The sequence below is a fragment of the Narcine bancroftii genome, chromosome 3, assembly GCF_036971445.1.
Source record: "Narcine bancroftii isolate sNarBan1 chromosome 3, sNarBan1.hap1, whole genome shotgun sequence".
Classification (NCBI taxonomy): Eukaryota; Metazoa; Chordata; class Chondrichthyes; order Torpediniformes; family Narcinidae; genus Narcine; species Narcine bancroftii.
This window is the reverse complement of record NC_091471.1, coordinates 171073303-171093331: the sequence shown is the minus strand read 5'-3', so window position 1 is coordinate 171093331 and position 20029 is coordinate 171073303. Positions and strand designations below refer to the sequence as shown.

Sequence of the window (20029 nt, the reverse complement as noted above, 5' to 3'; positions counted from 1 at the left end):
AGATTTAGATTTGTCTTAGAATTAGATTTGGAGCAAAGGGTTCAAAAATCAGGCTTCCACAATCATTTGACTGGAAAGAGATAAAATAATGTCCTGTATATAGTACTCTTCTTTCATATAATGTGATTGACAATACAGTGATGGCTTATCAGAAAGAAATGAATGCTTGTTTTAATGTGTATCACAGAGCAGATCAAATTTCTTTCTTTCACCAAATGCAATTTTAGTGATGTATTATAACAAAGATTAAATTGTGCTGGAATAATTGACAAAAAAAAATCAAATCTAGACTCGCTATTACACAAGATTTTTTTTAAGCTGGGGAAGTGATTGAAGGTGATGCATGTTGTGTAACATTAAAACAATAAATGCATCAATGACTGCACTTTAAAATTATTAGCCATAAATTGTCTTGGCAATCCCTGAAGTAAATACTGATATAAAAATTTCTTAGCAATGATAAAATAATAAGAGGAGCCTAAAAATGAAGTAAGCAAGCTATTTAAATTGCTCTGTCTTAAAATGAGATCATATAAATATGAAGTTTTCAGTTGATACTGACCTTTCATACAGGAATCTGTAGAATTAAGGGTCAATTTGCCAAAACTTCACTCCACAACCCCCACTCCCCCACTCCCCAGAACCATTGAATCATGGGCAAATTTTGTTCACTCCAAAATGGCACCGCGATCACAGCAGCTTTCTGTGGGTTACAGAACCCCTTACTATCTTTACTGCTAAATTTACTGTTAAATCTGAAATGCAATATGACCTCTTTTTCCTGAATCCAGGAATGTTTGTGTTAACGCACTAATTTTTAATTCCTGAATGTGGCAGTGTAATAGAGTTAACATACAAGTCGCATAGCGTCGTGGGCTGAACAACAAATTTTGTGACTTGTTCGTGACAGTAAATTCTGATTCTGTACTGTTCTGCACTGTGACATTCTATGTTCATTCATTGTGATATTCAAAATTTCTAACTTTGATGTACTAGAACAGGGGTGGGAAACCTATGCCCGTGGGCAGGATCCAAATTTATCTGGCCTGCAACCCAATGCAAATGTACAATTTGCACCCGGCCCACCGATACAAGTAGTGCAAAAAAGTCAAATTCACGTTTCATTGATTCAAATTCGTGTCATGTAAAATTTGCATCTCGTTGCATTACGTCAAAGTTGCGTTGCGTCACGGTCGAGTCGCGTCGCGTCAGAATTCCGTCGTGTCAAGTCAGAGTCGGTTTGGCAGTACATATACATGTGTGCCACTGTTCTTAAAAATGAAGTACACCAAGAACCACTTGAGAAGGAATGTGACTAATACTCATGTAGATGATGTCTTGCTATTGGCATCAACAACTATGTCACCCAATATCGAAAAGCCTTCAAACAACAAACAAAATCAAGTTTCCCACTGATTGAAGTCCTGTCTGTTTTGAGGTTAGTTATTTTGTTTTTATTATGACTTATTTTTCTCCATTTTGACTTTTGTGTAATTTTAATGATTAGTGATTTATAGTGCATTTCCAGATTTGAAGATGCCTTCCCTGGCCTAAAATACATCATAGTTTTTTTTTGGAAGGAATACGGTTGATCCTGTTGCTTGGACTTTTTCTGTGGATTAGTTTTTGATAAATTCTCGTTAGTTATGCTCATTGTACATGACGTACTTCAAGCAGAGACAATCACAAACTTAAATTACATAATGTCTGTGTTTCAGTATTTATTTCATTTATGGTAGCATCAGTGCGGCCTGCCGTTCAACCACTGACATACAGCCCACACATGGTAAAAAGTTGCCTGCCCCTGACATAATGATCACTAACTGCTGAAACTAAATAATAATCTGGTGAGAGGAATGCTGCTTCTTCACTAGAACCCACCCACTCTTCAGATAAATGAGCTTACCTTCCCTTGTCTCTCGGTCTGTGAATTAAAACATGTCAATTTTATATGTTGAAATTAATTTGGAAGCAATATTATGAACATAGACTAAGCCACATAAATGTTCAATAGTAAGCACACATGCACAATCTTTTTGCCTGCATGTATTTACTCATGCTAATATGCATGCAAAATCTCATGAACTTGCACGTGTACACAAATTCACACACGCACTCATTTTCAGTTGTTATGTCACCTCAAGTCAACACAAAAGATGAGTGCTACTTTTAAAATGACCTTAAACTAATCGCAAGCATTAGACCTCCAGCCCTATAATTTGTTCTGAAGCCATTTTTCATCAGGAGACATCTCTTTCACACTTCAAATACGTGTATTTTGTCACTGAATCTCATCAGACTTTTAAAAGCGTTAAGAACTTCAAATTTCAATCAATTACTCTGCAGGCGAACATTGGACTGTTTATACATACACTTGTCTATGCATCCCTTCTTGCATGCAGATGTTCATAGGTGACTCTTTCATAAAGTATATTATTGTAGCTGTATAGGTATTTTTCTTGCAGATGGTATATTTTTGAAGATAGCAAGATTGCAAATTGATGCTCTGTTCTTAATTGTTTCTAATGATGTGATTGTGAGGAATGTAATCTTATTTGGAGTAAATGGCTGGTTCAATCATCAACCCATGACATGAAAGCCTAAATGGAGCATTCTCTGCTTCTTCCACCATGAATTGTTATATCAAGAATGAAATTTTCCTCCCACTAAATTACAGTAGGTGTAGGGCTTTGGCCATTTCAAGGGACCATTCCATTAACCAAGCCACTGCTCATTCTATTTGAGCAAAAGAACAATAAACTGCACAATGCCAGATGAGGTGCTTCATTGAAATTAGTCAAAGAAAATATGACACTAAAGCTAAGGGAGTTGTTTATCATGAGGGAGAGGTAGAAATGGGGAATTCAGTTTAGAAACTCCATATCTGGAACCAATGACACCAGCGTGGAAATACTCAAGAGGTCAAAAGTAAGGCATAAGAAATCACATGAAGGTTAGTTCATTTTGGACCCATCTGGCTTCTCCACCCAGCAGTAAGGCCATGACAGATCTGATCTGCTTCCTCCCTCCCTTCACTCACCACTGTCAATGCCACTGCAAGTCATTGGATTTATTTAAAGCAGAGGTTGATAGGTTCTTGATGAGTAAGGGCATCAAAGGTTGGAGAATGGAGTTGAAAAGAATAACACATTAACCATGATTTTAAAGGCAGCAGACTCATTGCGTTGAATGGCAGTAGACTCAGTTCTGCTCTTAAGTCTTATGGTCTTGTGTAATGACTTTCTGAATTTTGACCATTGAGTATTTGATCTTCATTCTTGTTTTAGTTGTTCCTATTTGCTTGGACTCTGATGACCCTTGTCATGTGAGTCCAATGATCTTCCAGATCATTTCTAGATGTTTCTTGGCTGTTTCCCACAGAATTATGATTTAACATTTGTAATGGATAAATATTTGGGGGAATTTGTAAGATTTAGAGTAAGGCTACATACATACACACATTTTGAGACATTTGGAAGACTGAAGAATTCATATTCAATAACATTCCAGGATCTTTGGAGAATGTGATACACATTTCACGAGTAGGTGCTAATTGAACTGATGTCATAAAATGAATGGACTGGAGACACGATGGCTGTTGGAAGCTCTTTTCAAGGCTTTTGACAGAGTGCACGGAAAGATCACGTCTGGGTTTTGTTTATCTAAGACAACTTCTTAACTAAGGAGAAGAACTCCTGATGTTTGCTGAAAAAGGTGGTGGGTTTTTGCAAGTGAGAGAGTCACATGGGCTTTCTGGCAGTTGAAGAGAGAGAAAGAGGGAGAGAAAACAAGCCCTCTCAGCTGGTGTGTGTGACACTAAAGCAGCTGAACAGTACAAGCCAGGAAGCTTGTTGGAACTGAAGAAAAGCTCCAGAGCGGTGGATGACTGGAAGTGCTATCTGTCTGATCTTTCTCTTGGAATAATAGGAACAGAAAGGAACTCTGTGGTGTAGCCTGAAGAAAAAGGTTACCATCTGGAAAACACCTGATGGGCAAGTTTCATCAGCGAGACCTTGAGGTGACTAATGGTGATACCTCAGTTGTGGAAATGCTGGAGCAACAAATCTTTCTCTGCAAACCCTATAAGAAGTTTTCTGAGTGGTAAACATTGACCTTTCGAGCACCAAAGCCTGGTGAACTTTATACATGTTAAATTCTGTGCACAATATAAAAATTGCCTGCATCCAGAGAATTTGGAAGAAGGAGAAGTGAGATTGAACTGTGAACCAAAGAACTTTTCTTAAATTTACACACACATTACATACACGTGCACTTAGAATTAGAAGGGGGTTAATTAAGTATAGAGATAAGTTAAAGTTTGATTCTGTTTTCATGTTTAAAGTTGATTAAAGACAAATTTTGTTTTAAAAACCACTTGTCTTGGTGAATGTTCATTGCTGCTGGGTTTTGGGGTCCTTTGGACTCGTAACACATTACATATTTATTGGAGTGAAAGAATGATCAGGGGCAAAATGACTAAGGGACCATATACTCTCAGGTTATGGAAATAAACATTGACCCTTATGGAATTTATAAATTGTTTCCAAAAAGTTTGAGATAGGGAAGAACATTTTGTTCTTATAGAATTTGTATGAATAAATAAATGAACACAAAATGTATACAGAGAATCAAACTAATTTACGAAGGACAATGATTATAACCTGCTAGTTTGCAGTTTGAGGCCACTTAAGGGATTTATTTTTGAAATTGACAAGGCAATCTCTTCCATTGACATTTGTGCAACAATGTTAGGTTACTGGTTCAGAGCAGGAGGCTACGTAAAGAGATTTGTTTTGGAAACTGACCAGACAAAATCTATTGATACTTTAACAAGCAGAATAACATCCATTTTTGGTTAATTAAAGCAACCATCCTTTCTCTTTGCCTACAGTGCCATACAGACTCATGCTGTGTATAGAGTATGCTCCCAACAAGGCATTACTCTTGAGATGCGGTTATGCAGTACTTGGAGGCACAGGACAAAATGTCCCAAAGCCAGGATGGTTTGCTCAAGGGAAAATGTTGCTTGACAAACCTTTTGGAATTCTTTGAAGGAGTGACAAGCAGGCTGGATAAGGGAGATGCAGAGAATGTTGTGTATTTGGATTCTCAGAAATTAGAGCCCATGGTATAACAAGAAATATACCATTGCGGGTAGAGCATTGGTTGATTGGCAGAAAGCAGAGAGTCCAAATACAGGGGTCATATGGCTGCCAGTTGCTAGTGGAGTTCCACAGGGGTCAGTGTTGGGCTGCTAATTTTTGTGTTGTATATTAATGATTTGGATTATGGAATTGTGATAGTACAGATCTATCACCAATGTATATAGTGTATATAGTTACAGTATCTAGACTGTGCTTACAGCAATTGGCTGAGAGCTAAGCCACGCCTACTGTCTGGGCCTTAAAGGGTTGTGTCCCTAGCCAGGTCGGATCATTCCGGACTTGTCGGCCACCTGTGAAGAGCTCCTGTCTTTTGCTAATAAAAGCCTTGGTTTGGATCAACAAGTCTTTGATTCTTTCGACGAGCTCTACAGGAATGAATGGCTTTGTGGCCACGTTTGCACATGATATGAAGGTAGGTGGAGGAGCAGGTACTTTTGAGAGAATAGTGTGGCTTCAGAAAGACAGATTAGGAGAACGGGCTGAGAAGTGGCAAATAAAATACAATGTCAGAAAGTGTACAGGCATACACTTAGGTTGACAAAATAAACAGGAAGATTATATTTTAAATGAGGAGAAAATTGAAAATACCCAGGTGCAAAGCAACCTTGGGAACCTGAAACTTGCATATTGAGTCAGTGGTGAAGAGAAAAGTGCAATGCTAACATTAATTTCAAGAGGAATAGAATCCAAGAACAGGGTGTGATGATGAGGCTTTTTAAGGCACTAGTGAGACCTCACTTGGAGTTCTGTGCTCCTCATTTAAGAAAGGATGTGCTGACATTGGAGAGGGGTCAGAGGATGTTCGCAAGGATGATTCCTGGAATGAGAGGTTTGTCACATGAGGAATGTTTGACAGCTCCTGGCCTGCGCTCATTGGAATTTAGGAGAATGGAAGGGGGGCGGGGGGGAGAATCTCATTCAACCATTTTGAGTATTGAAAGGCGTGGACAGATTAAATGTAGAAAAGTTGGGAGAGTCTAGGACAAGATGACACAACTTTAGGATTGAAGGGTTTCAACTTAGAACCAAGATGTGTGGCAATTTCTTCAGCCAGACTGTGGTAAATCTTTAGAATTTGTTGCCACAGGTGGTTGTGGAGGGCGGGTCATTCGGTGTATTTAAGCCAGAGATTGAAAGGTTATGGGGATAAGGCTGGGCAGTATGTCTGAATGGGAAAATAGATCAGCTCATGATTAAATGGAGGGACAGACACGAAGGGTTGAATAGCCTATTTCTTCCCTTGTATATCATGATCTTTAAATGCTTCTCATTTGAATGCATCTCCATTTATAACATGGAATTCAACGGGGTAAATGGCTTTGCATTACGGAAATATTTTGTAGGAATGATATACCTTCACAATATGGGGTATTCTGTACATCCCTTTACTCTTTCATTGGGTGTGAATGTCACTGGCTAGGTTAGTATGAATTGTACATTCCCTATTTGTCATTGAGAAGGAGAATGATGAGCTGCTGTCTTTAACCATAGAAGTCCTTGTCCTGATTGGTACCTACACATGAGTATTTGGCCCAGGAGCTTCAGAAATTAACTACCACATTGATAATGTTAAACACCTAGGTGAAGTTTAGTCGTCAATCTCTTATCAATCAATTATAACAAATTTACATCAGTCAGAAGGCAAGAAAAGTTCTTAGGCCAGAAAGCTGAGGAATGCACGTCGAGAAATCAACTGTTCTTACCAATGTAATAATCTCCATAGATTTCTCAGAATTTCCAGGAGAGAAAGCCATTGTGCTAGTCAAAATTGGCATGAAATCAATGCTGGTTCTGAAGTCTTGGTCCCTGGGTTTTCAGGATGTGATTTTAGGAATGCTCATGTCGGAACATTTTAAACATGGTGAGAGTTTCTTCTTCCTATTCAGGTGGTGAGTTGTAGACCATTCCTTTTCATCACCTCCTGTCTGATTTACTGCATTAGATCAAAACCAAAAACTTGCAGGTGCTGGAAATCTGAAACAAAAAAGACAAAGTGCTGGAAACATTCAGCAGATCAAACAACAGCTATGGAGAAAAAGTCACAAGAAGCTTGCAGATGCTGACATCAAGAAATCTATCCAAGGAACAACAGCTTTAAATCAACATTGTCTAGTTGCTGCATTATTTGCTGAGGGATCACACATCATGTTTCAAATTTCTCAGACTGCAACCTAAAATGTCGTTTCCTTAAATTTAAATTTAAATATACAGCATGGAAATGGGCCATTTTGGCCCATGAATCTGTGCAATCCAAATTACTCCCCATTAACTTCCACCCCCGGTACGTTATGAATGGTGGGAGAAAACTTGAGCCTCCAGAGAAAACCCATGCAGACACAAGGAGAACGTACAAACTCCTTACGGACAGCGCGGGACTCAAACCCTGGTCCCGATCACTGGCACTGTGAAGACGTTGCACAAACCGCTGCGCCAACTGTGCTGCCATCAATGTAATAAAGATATCGATATAATTTATATTTGATGGAATCAATTATAACAGACTTCACCATCTCCTCTGGATGTCTGTTAATTAAAATCATCTTTTATTGAAACACAGAGTTTGCATAAAATTGTTTCATTGTACCTGAGTTCAGATGAACTAAAGTGGAAACATCAACACTAATTTGCCTCCTGATAAGATGCAATTTCTGATAAAGCTTTTGACTGATAGCATTAGGAAATGTTCTTATAAAATCACTGAACATTTTGCAGGAGGATTTCTAGTGGCTTTACCAATATTTTCCAGAGGAAATGACCAACCTACGAATACGGCTAACTGAGTCATTGACACAAATTCTCCTGAAGTTCATAGTCAGGTTCCTTGGCCATTTGTATTTCTGTGTGTCGGGTAGTGTATCAGCATTAACCTTTTCCTAAGGTGACATATTTTTATTATACTGTGAGGTCTAATACTGAATTCAGTACTCTAACCAAGGACATAAAGATTTTATATAGGCTGATTATTATGTTTTCACTTTTGTGTTTTATGCCTCAATTAATAATACCCAGGCTCTTTGCTTTCATAAATGTATCATTAACCTCTGAGCACTACCCTAATAGTTTAAAGCTCTGGAAATTAAAAGAAAACTTGTGCCAGAAAACAGTGAATGAAGCAATTGGAATTTTATAAAGTACTTGGTTCCAAGATGTCCTCTAGACTGAGTCAAATTGTCCACTCTTGGACGGGACTGTATATAATTCCAGATCCAAGCAATGTATATGACTCAACACTGCTCTCTGAAGTTATGCAGAAAGCCACTGTCCATGTTCAACATGGCATCTAAGTGCTGGGCAATCACACTCATACTCTCACTCACACACACACACACACACACACACACACACACACACACACACACACACACACACACACACACACACACACACACACACACACACACACACAAGAATTCAAAGACATGTTGCCTTTAATGTCCAATGAGCTTGTACTGTAAACACCTGTGTAACAAACACCAAGCCAATTTCTGACAAGTGAATATTTAATGCACTTTTATTTTTAACTATAATGAATTACATCATGTTTACTAGCAAGGAATTTTATCTATCGCCGATCTCTCAATGTAGATTCCATCAGCCTTAACGATTATTATTTTTACCTCTAATTTATTTATGTTGCTGAAACTTGATGTGCATTTATTTTCTGAAAATGAATAGCTTTGTTTAAAGTAATTAATGAAAACACCATTTGCCTTGGAATGACATCAGAGTTTACTCTCTCAGGTCTGAGTCAGAAGGTTCTGTTTGGAAATTTTAAGCACAAAATTCAAGGCTGAGTTCCCTGTGCAATGTTGAACATGTGCTGTACTTTCTTTTGGTTAAGTCATGAAAGCCATCTGCCATCTCAGGTATAAGTAGGAATCTGAATACATTTAATTGCTGAAGATTGTTTTATTATAGGTCAATTGTAGTTTAAACCTGCCACAGTGCTGTTTCACCTTCTGCCAACTTACTGCAAAACCTGGGCTTAATATTAGATGTATGAAAGTAGGGCCAAAATGTATGCCTGAAAATGGCAATGCACCAGTCTTGATGAAGAGTTCCAGCCTAAAATGTTGATAATTATGTTTCTTCCACTGATGCTTCTCAGCCTGTTGAATTCCTCAAGCAGATGGTGTTTTGTTCCAAGTTCCAGCATCTGCAGTCTCTGGTGTGTCTTAAGTTCACAAAATTCTAGCACCTTTTCTTTCCTCCATTCCTTCCCCCACGTTCCACCACCCACTGATACCTCCTCACATTAAGAGCCAAACTAATAGTCTCCATCCAAAGAATGAGTAACAGCATAACAAATAGAAGCAGGAGTAGACTTCACACCCTATTCTAAATCTGTAAGATCATAGCTAATCTCCTGCCTCAGAGATAGTTTACCTCATTAACCCTTTTCTTCATAATTCCATTCAGTCCAGAGAGCACAGGCATTTGTAAAGCTAATCAAGTGAACCATTTTCTTGACCAGGGATTTACTTCCAACAAAGAAAACATCTTATCGATAAATTAACACCCAGGCTTGCAGTTCCCAATTTTAATTCCCTGGCAACTTAGGCACATTCAATATAGGCAAGAATTGGAATGTGTTGAAGTCAGCAAGTTGTCCTATTGTCATTGGAAATGAGAATTAAAAACAAACCTAACAGATGGAAAGGATTTATTTGACCTTCTGTTCTTCTCCATACTTTTTATTTAAAAACAGTTAACACGAGAGTAAGTACAGAGGAGGATGGAAGAGGTATATTTTTCCTTGAGAGTAAGTACAGAGGAGGATGGAAGAGGTATATTTTTCCTTGAGAGTAAGTACAGAGGAGGATGGAAGAGGTATATTTTTCCTTGAGAGGAAGTACAGAGGAGGATGGAAGAGGTATATTTTTCCTTGAGAGGAAGTACAGAGGAGGATGGAAGAGGTATATTTTTCCTTGAGAGTAAGTACAGAGGAGGATGGAAGAGGTATATTTTTCCTTGAGAGTAAGTACAGAGGAGGATGGAAGAGGTATATTTTTCCTTGAGAGTAAGTACAGAGGAGGATGGAAGAGGTATATTTTTCCTTGAGAGTAAGTACAGAGGAGGATGGAAGAGGTATATTTTTCCTTGAAAGTAAGTACAGAGGAGGATGTAAGAGGTATATTTTTCCTTGAGAGTAAGTACAGAGGAGAATGGAAGAGGTATATTTTTCCTTGAGAGTAAGTACAGAGGAGGATGGAAGAGGTATATTTTTCCTTGAGAGTAAGTACAGAGGAGGATGGAAGAGGTATATTTTTCCTTGAAAGTAAGTACAGAGGAGGATGGAAGAGGTATATTTTTCCTTGAAAGTAAGTACAGAGGAGGATGGAAGAGGCATATTTTTCCTTGAGAGTAAGTACAGAGGAGGATGGAAGAGGTATATTTTTCCTTGAGAGTAAGTACAGAGGAGGATGGAAGAGGTATATTTTTCCTTGAGAGTAAGTACAGAGGAGGATGGAAGAGGTATATTTTTCCTTTAAAGTAAGTACAGAGGAGGATGGAAGAGGTATATTTTTCCTTGAAAGTAAGTACAGAGGAGGATGGAAGAGGTATATTTTTCCTTGAGAGTAAGTACAGAGGAGGATGGAAGAGGTATATTTTTCCTTGAGAGTAAGTACAGAGGAGGATGGAAGAGGTATATTTTTCCTTGAAAGTAAGTACAGAGGAGGATGGAAGAGGTATATTTTTCCTTGAGAGTAAGTACAGAGGAGGATGGAAGAGGTATATTTTTCCTTGAAAGTAAGTACAGAGGAGGATGGAAGAGGTATATTTTTCCTTGAAAGTAAGTACAGAGGAGGATGGAAGAGGTATATTTTTACTTGAGAGTAAGTACAGAGGAGGATGGAAGAGGTATATTTTTCCTTGAGAGTAAGTACAGAGGAGGATGGAAGAGGTATATTTTTCCTTGAGAGTAAGTACAGAGGAGGATGGAAGAGGTATATATTTCCTTGAGAGTAAGTACAGAGGAGGATGGAAGAGGTATATTTTTCCTTGAAAGTAAGTACAGAGGAGGATGGAAGAGGTATATTTTTCCTTGAAAGTAAGTACAGAGGAGGATGGAAGAGGTATATTTTTCCTTGAGAGTAAGTACAGAGGAGGATGGAAGAGGTATATTTTTCCTTGAGAGTAAGTACAGAGGAGGATGGAAGAGGTATATTTTTCCTTGAAAGTAAGTACAGAGGAGGATGGAAGAGGTATATTTTTCCTTGAAAGTAAGTACAGAGGAGGATGGAAGAGGTATATTTTTCCTTGAGAGTAAGTACAGAGGAGGATGGAAGAGGTATATTTTTCCTTGAGAGTAAGTACAGAGGAGGATGGAAGAGGTATATTTTTCCTTGAAAGTAAGTACAGAGGAGGATGGAAGAGGTATATTTTTCCTTGAGAGTATGTACAGAGGAGGATGGAAGAGGTATATTTTTCCTTGAGAGTAAGTACAGAGGAGGATGGAAGAGGTATATTTTTCCTTGAAAGTAAGTACAGAGGAGGATGGAAGAGGTATATTTTTCCTTGAAAGTAAGTACAGAGGAGGATGGAAGAGGTATATTTTTCCTTGAGAGTAAGTACAGAGGAGGATGGAAGAGGTATATTTTTCCTTGAGAGTAAGTACAAAGGAGGATGGAAGAGGTATATTTTTCCTTGAAAGTAAGTACAGAGGAGGATGGAAGAGGTATATTTTTCCTTGAGAGTAAGTACAGAGGAGGATGGAAGAGGTATATTTTTCCTTGAAAGTAAGTACAGAGGAGGATGGAAGAGGTATATTTTTCCTTGAAAGTAAGTACAGAGGAGGATGTAAGAGGTATATTTTTCCTTGAGAGTAAGTACAGAGGAGGATGTAAGAGGTGTATTTTTCCTTGAGAGTAAGTACAGAGGAGGATGGAAGAGGTATATTTTTCCTTGAGAGTAAGTACAGAGGAGGATGTAAGAGGTATATTTTTCCTTGAGAGTAAGTACAGAGGAGGATGGAAGAGGTATATTTTTCCTTGAGAGTAAGTACAGAGGAGGATGGAAGAGGTATATTTTTCTTTGAAAGTAAGTACAGAGGAGGATGGAAGAGGTATATTTTTCCTTGAGAGTAAGTACAGAGGAGGATGGAAGAGGTATATTTTTCCTTGAGAGTAAGTACAGAGGAGGATGGAAGAGGTATATTTTTCTTTGAAAGTAAGTACAGAGGAGGATGGAAGAGGTATATTTTTCCTTGAGAGTAAGTACAGAGGAGGATGGAAGAGGTATATTTTTCCTTGAAAGTAAGTACAGAGGAGGATGGAAGAGGTATATTTTTCCTTGAAAGTAAGTACAGAGGAGGATGGAAGAGGTATATTTTTCCTTGAGAGTAAGTACAGAGGAGGATGGAAGAGGTATATTTTTCCTTGAGAGTAAGTACAGAGGAGGATGGAAGAGGTATATTTTTCCTTGAGAGTAAGTACAGAGGAGGATGGAAGAGGTATATTTTTCCTTGAAAGTAAGTACAGAGGAGGATGGAAGAGGTATATTTTTCCTTGAAAGTAAGTACAGAGGAGGATGTAAGAGGTATATTTTTCCTTGAGAGTAAGTACAGAGGAGGATGTAAGAGGTGTATTTTTCCTTGAGAGTAAGTACAGAGGAGGATGGAAGAGGTATATTTTTCCTTGAGAGTAAGTACAGAGGAGGATGGAAGAGGTATATTTTTCCTTGAGAGTAAGTACAGAGGAGGATGGAAGAGGTATATTTTTCCTTGAGAGTAAGTACAGAGGAGGATGGAAGAGGTATATTTTTCTTTGAAAGTAAGTACAGAGGAGGATGGAAGAGGTATATTTTTCCTTGAGAGTAAGTACAGAGGAGGATGGAAGAGGTATATTTTTCCTTGAGAGTAAGTACAGAGGAGGATGGAAGAGGTATATTTTTCTTTGAAAGTAAGTACAGAGGAGGATGGAAGAGGTATATTTTTCCTTGAGAGTAAATACAGAGGAGGATGGAAGAGGCATATTTTTCCTTGAGAGTAAGTACAGAGGAGGATGGAAGAGGTATATTTTTCCTTGAGAGTAAGTACAAAGGAAGATGTAAGAGGTATATTTTTCCTTGAAAGTAAGTACAGAGGAGGATGGAAGAGGTATATTTTTCCTTTAAAGTAAGTACAGAGTAGGATGGAAGAGGCATATTTTTCCTTGAGAGTAAGTACAGAGGAGGATGGAAGAGGTATATTTTTCCTTGAGAGTAAGTACAGAGGAGGATAGAAGAGGTATATTTTTCCTTGAGAGTAAGTACAGAGGAGGATGGAAGAGGTATATTTTTCCTTGAAAGTAAGTACAGAGGAGGATGGAAGAGGTATATTTTTCCTTGAAAGTAAGTACAGAGGAGGATGGAAGAGGTATATTTTTCCTTGAGAGTAAGTACAGAGGAGGATGTAAGAGGTGTATTTTTCCTTGAGAGTAAGTACAGAGGAGGATGGAAGAGGTATATTTTTCCTTGAGAGTAAGTACAGAGGAGGATGGAAGAGGTATATTTTTCCTTGAGAGTAAGTACAGAGGAGGATGGAAGAGGTATATTTTTCCTTGAGAGTAAGTACAGAGGAGGATGGAAGAGGTATATTTTTCCTTGAAAGTAAGTACAGAGGAGGATGGAAGAGGTATATTTTTCCTTGAGAGTAAGTACAGAGGAGGATGGAAGAGGTATATTTTTCCTTGAAAGTAAGTACAGAGGAGGATGGAAGAGGTATATTTTTCCTTGAGAGTAAGTACAGAGGAGGATGGAAGAGGTATATTTTTCCTTGAGAGTAAGTACAGAGGAGGATGGAAGAGGTATATTTTTCCTTGAAAGTAAGTACAGAGGAGGATGGAAGAGGTATATTTTTCCTTGAGAGTAAGTACAGAGGAGGATGGAAGAGGTATATTTTTCCTTGAGAGTAAGTACAGAGGAGGATGGAAGAGGTATATTTTTCCTTGACAGTAAGTACAGAGGAGGATGGAAGAGGTATATTTTTCCTTGAAAGTAAGTACAGAGGAGGATGGAAGAGGTATATTTTTCCTTGAGAGTAAGTACAGAGGAGGATGGAAGAGGTATATTTTTCCTTGAGAGTAAGTACAAAGGAGGATGGAAGAGGTATATTTTTCCTTGAAAGTAAGTACAGAGGAGGATGGAAGAGGTATATTTTTCCTTGAGAGTAAGTACAGAGGAGGATGGAAGAGGTATATTTTTCCTTGAATGTAAGTACAGAGGAGGATGGAAGAGGTATATTTTTCCTTGAAAGTAAGTACAGAGGAGGATGTAAGAGGTATATTTTTCCTTGAGAGTAAGTACAGAGGAGGATGTAAGAGGTGTATTTTTCCTTGAGAGTAAGTACAGAGGAGGATGGAAGAGGTATATTTTTCCTTGAGAGTAAGTACAGAGGAGGATGGAAGAGGTATATTTTTCCTTGAGAGTAAGTACAGAGGAGGATGGAAGAGGTATATTTTTCCTTGAGAGTAAGTACAGAGGAGGATGGAAGAGGTATATTTTTCCTTGAGAGTAAGTACAGAGGAGGATGGAAGAGGTATATTTTTCCTTGAGAGTAAATACAGAGGAGGATGGAAGAGGCATATTTTTCCTTGAGAGTAAGTACAGAGGAGGATGGAAGAGGTATATTTTTCCTTGAGAGTAAGTACAAAGGAAGATGTAAGAGGTATATTTTTCCTTGAAAGTGAGTACAGAGGAGGATGGAAGAGGTATATTTTTCCTTTAAAGTAAGTACAGAGGAGGATGGAAGAGGCATATTTTTCCTTGAGAGTAAGTACAAAGGAAGATGTTAGAGGTATATTTTTCCTTGAGAGTAAGTACAGAGGAGGATGGAAGAGGTATATTTTTCCTTGAAAGTAAGTACAGAGGAGGATGGAAGAGGTATATTTTTCCTTGAAAGTAAGTACAGAGGAGGATGTAAGAGGTATATTTTTCCTTGAGAGTAAGTACAGAGGAGGATGTAAGAGGTGTATTTTTCCTTGAGAGTAAGTACAGAGGAGGATGGAAGAGGTATATTTTTCCTTGAGAGTAAGTACAGAGGAGGATGGAAGAGGTATATTTTTCCTTGAGAGTAAGTACAGAGGAGGATGGAAGAGGTATATTTTTCCTTGAGAGTAAGTACAGAGGAGGATGGAAGAGGTATATTTTTCCTTGAAAGTAAGTACAGAGGAGGATGGAAGAGGTATATTTTTCCTTGGGAGTAAGTACAGAGGAGGATGGAAGAGGTATATTTTTCCTTGAGAGTAAGTACAGAGGAGGATGGAAGAGGCATATTTTTCCTTGAAAGTAAGTACAGAGGAGGATGGAAGAGGTATATTTTTCCTTGAAAGTAAGTACAGAGGAGGATGGAAGAGGCATATTTTTCCTTGAGAGTAAGTACAGAGGAGGATGGAAGAGGTATATTTTTCCTTGAATGTAAGTACAGAGGAGGATGGAAGAGGCATATTTTTCCTTGAGAGTAAGTACAGAGGAGGATGGAAGAGGTATATTTTTCCTTGAGAGTAAGTACAGAGGAGGATGGAAGAGGTATATTTTTCCTTGAGAGTAAGTACAGAGGAGGATGGAAGAGGTATATTTTTCCTTGAGAGTAAGTACAGAGGAGGATGGAAGAGGTATATTTTTCCTTGAGAGTAAGTACAAAGGAAGATGTAAGAGGTATATTTTTCCTTGAAAGTAAGTACAGAGGAGGATGGAAGAGGTATATTTTTCCTTGAAAGTAAGTACAGAGGAGGATGGAAGACGCATATTTTTCCTTGAGAGTAAGTACAGAGGAGGATGGAAGAGGTATATTTTTCCTTGAGAGTAAGTACAGAGGAGGATGGAAGAAGTATATTTTTCCTTGAGAGTAAGTACAGAGGAGGATGTAAGAGGTATATTTTTCCTTGAGAGTAAGTACAGAGGAGGATGGAAGAAGTATATTTTTCCTTGAGAGTAAGTACAGAGGAGGATGGAAGAAGTATATTTTTCCTTGAGAGTAAGTACAGAGGAGGATGGAAGAGGTATATTTTTCCTTGAGAGTAAGTACAGAGGAGGATGGAAGAGGTATATTTTTCCTTGAAAGTAAGTACAGAGGAGGATGGAAGAGGTATATTTTTCCTTGAAAGTAAGTACAGAGGAGGATGGAAGAGGTATATTTTTCCTTGAGAGTAAGTACAGAGGAGGATGGAAGAGGTATGTTTTTCCTTGAAAGTAAGTACAGAGGAGGATGGAAGAGGTATATTTTTCCTTGAAAGTAAGTACAGAGGAGGATGGAAGAGGTATATTTTTCCTTTAAAGTAAGTACAGAGGAGGATGGAAGAGGTATATTTTTCCTTGAGAGTAAGTACAGAGGATGATGGAAGAAGTATATTTTTCCTTGAAAGTAAGTACAGAGGAGGATGGAAGAGGTATATTTTTCCTTTAAAGTAAGTACAGAGGAGGATGGAAGAGGTATATTTTTCCTTGAGAGTAAGTACAGAGGAGGATGGAAGAAGTATATTTTTCCTTGAGAGTAAGTACAGAGGAGGATGGAAGAGGTATATTTTTCCTTGAGAGTAAGTACAGAGGAGGATGGAAGAGGTATATTTTTCCTTGAGAGTAAGTACAGAGGAGGATGGAAGAGGTATATTTTTCCTTGAAAGTAAGTACAGAGGAGGATGGAAGAGGTATATTTTTCCTTTAAAGTAAGTACAGAGGAGGATGGAAGAGGTATATTTTTCCTTGAGAGTAAGTACAGAGGAGGATGGAAGAAGTATATTTTTCCTTGAGAGTAAGTACAGAGGAGGATGGAAGAAGTATATTTTTCCTTGAGAGTAAGTACAGAGGAGGATGGAAGAGGTATATTTTTCCTTGAGAGTAAGTACAGAGGAGGATGGAAGAGGTATATTTTTCCTTGAGAGTAAGTACAGAGGAGGATGGAAGAGGTATATTTTTCCTTGAGAGTAAGTACAGAGGAGGATGGAAGAGGTATATTTTTCCTTGAGAGTAAGTACAGAGGAGGATGGAAGAGGTATATTTTTCCTTGAGAGTAAGTACAGAGGAGGATGGAAGAGGTATATTTTTCCTTGAGAGTAAGTACAGAGGAGGATGGAAGAGGCATATTTTTCCTTGAAAGTAAGTACAGAGGAGGATGGAAGAGGTATATTTTTCCTTGAGAGTAAGTACAAAGGAAGATGTAAGAGGTATATTTTTCCTTGAGAGTAAGTACAGAGGAGGATGGAAGAGGTATATTTTTCCTTGAAAGTAAGTACAGAGGAGGATGGAAGAGGTATATTTTTCCTTGAAAGTAAGTACAGAGGAGGATGGAAGAGGTATATTTTTCCTTGAGAGTAAGTACAGAGGAGGATGGAAGAGGTATATTTTTCCTTGAAAGTAAGTACAGAGGAGGATGGAAGAGGTATATTTTTCCTTGAAAGTAAGTACAGAGGAGGATGGAAGAGGTATATTTTTCCTTGAGAGTAAGTACAGAGGAGGAAGGAAGAGGTATATTTTTCCTTGAAAGTAAGTACAGAGGAGGATGGAAGAGGTATATTTTTCCTTGAAAGTAAGTACAGAGGAGGATGGAAGAGGTATATTTTTCCTTGAGAGTAAGTACAGAGGAGGATGGAAGAGGTATTTTTTTTTCTTGAAAGTAAGTACAGAGGAGGATGGAAGAGGTATATTTTTCCTTGAGAGTAAATACAGAGGAGGATGGAAGAGGTATATTTTTCCTTGAGAGTAAGTACAGAGGAGGATGGAAGAGGCATATTTTTCCTTGAGAGTAAGTACAGAGGAGGATGGAAGAGGTATATTTTTCCTTGAGAGTAAGAACAGAGGAGGATGGTAGAGGCATATTTTTCTTTGAGAGTAAGTACAGAGGAGGATGGAAGAGGCATATTTTTCCTTGAGAGTAAGTACAGAGGAGGATGGAAGAGGTATATTTTTCCTTGAGAGTAAGTACAGAGGAGGATGGAAGAGGCATATTTTTCCTTGAGAGTAAGTACAGAGGAGGATGGAAGAGGTATATTTTTCCTTGAGAGTAAGTACAGAGGAAGATGTAAGAGGTATATTTTTCCACTCAGGAAGTGGCAGGCACATGGAATGCACTGCCAGTAATGATGGTGGAGATGGGTACAGTAGTATTTATTGAGAAACTATTAGATAGGTACATGGAATTGAGAAAAATGGAGGGAAATTCTAGGCAGGTGTTAGAATATAGGTTATTAAGTTGGTACAACACTAGGCCAAAGGGCTTGTACTGTGCTGCTATGTTTTATGTCAATCACATTTTTTTATAGTAATTGAACTTTAATATACCACTTGATAATTTTAGGTTCCTATTGATGGTTTGAAAATCTCGATTTCTTCCCAAGTAACTAATTAGAACATCAGCATTTGACTTTGGAGGCTATGCTATTTGACAATGATTTTGCTTCAGTAATAAAATCTGTCTGATTGCTTTGCAAAAAGTACAATCTACTGGAGAAACTTGGTGGATTGAGCAGCATCAGTGAATGGAGGGGTGGGGGGGGGTGAAAGAATGGTCAATGTTTCACCAAAACTCACTCTGATGCTTCACCCACTGATGCTGCTCGACCCGCTGAGTTCCTCCAGCAGATTTTTTTTTCACTCCTCATTCCAGCATCTGCAGTGAGTCCGATACAACAGAAAACATGAAATACCCAGCATATTAGGCAGCATCCGTGGAGAGAGAGGAACGGAGCTACCGCTCTATATCTTGTTCCGCACATGTCATATGACATGCTGTGCACTCCCAGTATTGTCTGTTTTTATTTTAGTTGCTCAGCATTCGTTGTGTTTTGGTTTTAACATCTGGTGAGCACATTCATATACCGAGTTGCTTTGTTTCTTCAAAGAATATTTGAAATGACCATTTCCCTCAGACCTGGAATCTACAATTTCAATCTTTAATTTGGCACACTGGAGGATTTTGAAGAACATGGTGCAATTCCATTGATAAATGCTTTTTCTTTCTCTACCTCTTCTGTCTTCCAGAAATGAAGAAGAGTTGAGGAAGTCTCTCTCGGAACTTGCTAATGACAAGACAGACAATGCTGGATCCAAGACCAGCAATCGTATTGGCTCCAGTACTAATCCGTTCCTTGACATTCCACAGGATCCCAATGCTAAAACATACAAAGCTGGCTTCCTCTCCCGAAAGATTCATGCAGATATGGACGGAAAGAAAAGCAAGTTACCACTGCTCTTTCAATGTTTCTTTTTAAGCTGCATTATTGATCTAAGTTGATTTGTTTCCTCACAGCAAGAAGATTAAGCAACATAATGTCCTTGCGAATTTAAAAGCTCTGGTAGGATTAATTTATGGTTTCCTGAGAGCAATCATTTCTGCAAGCTATAAAATTAACAGATCATACAATTATATAAAAATGTCCATTCAGCCCATGCAATTACTTCCTTTTTAAAATATTTTTTATTCAGTTTAACATATAAGCTTACATACTTTTAGAAAATAAAGTGTATACTAAATCATTTATATATATATATATATATATATATGTAAGCACACAAAAAAGATGAAATTAAGTCGAGAATTCCTTAATAAATATGAAACAATAATTTGAATTGATCTGTAAAACCATGTTAAACCCGTTTACCAAATTTTTTTTAAAAGTGGGAGGAAAAAAGGAAAAACTTCTAAAAATTACATCAAATCTATCCCCTCCCTCTAATCAAAGTTACCTTATATAATAAATAAAAACGAAAACGTGGATCAAATGGTGACTCCCCAGCCAATGGACAATGAATCTCCAGACCACATGATAATTCTTAATTCTTTCAATTATAATAAAATTCTAAGAATGGGCCCAGAACTTTACAAATTGAAATTATGGATTCCTCCCACCCCATGGCCCTGTAAATTTACTTTCCCAAACATATCAATTTCT

At 38.1% G+C, this 20029-nt stretch overlaps 1 protein-coding gene across 12 annotated transcripts in view; it reads left to right on the top strand.

Moving 5' to 3' along the window:
- Positions 1–20029, top strand: part of psd3l (pleckstrin and Sec7 domain containing 3, like) — a 538648-nt gene that overhangs the window by 467537 nt on the left and 51082 nt on the right. For all 12 annotated transcript variants that reach the window (XM_069925817.1, XM_069925820.1, XM_069925819.1 and 9 more), the window contains one exon: positions 19119–19312. In XM_069925817.1, the coding sequence (XP_069781918.1) occupies positions 19119–19312 (194 nt within the window). The remainder of the gene's footprint in view (positions 1–19118; positions 19313–20029) is intronic.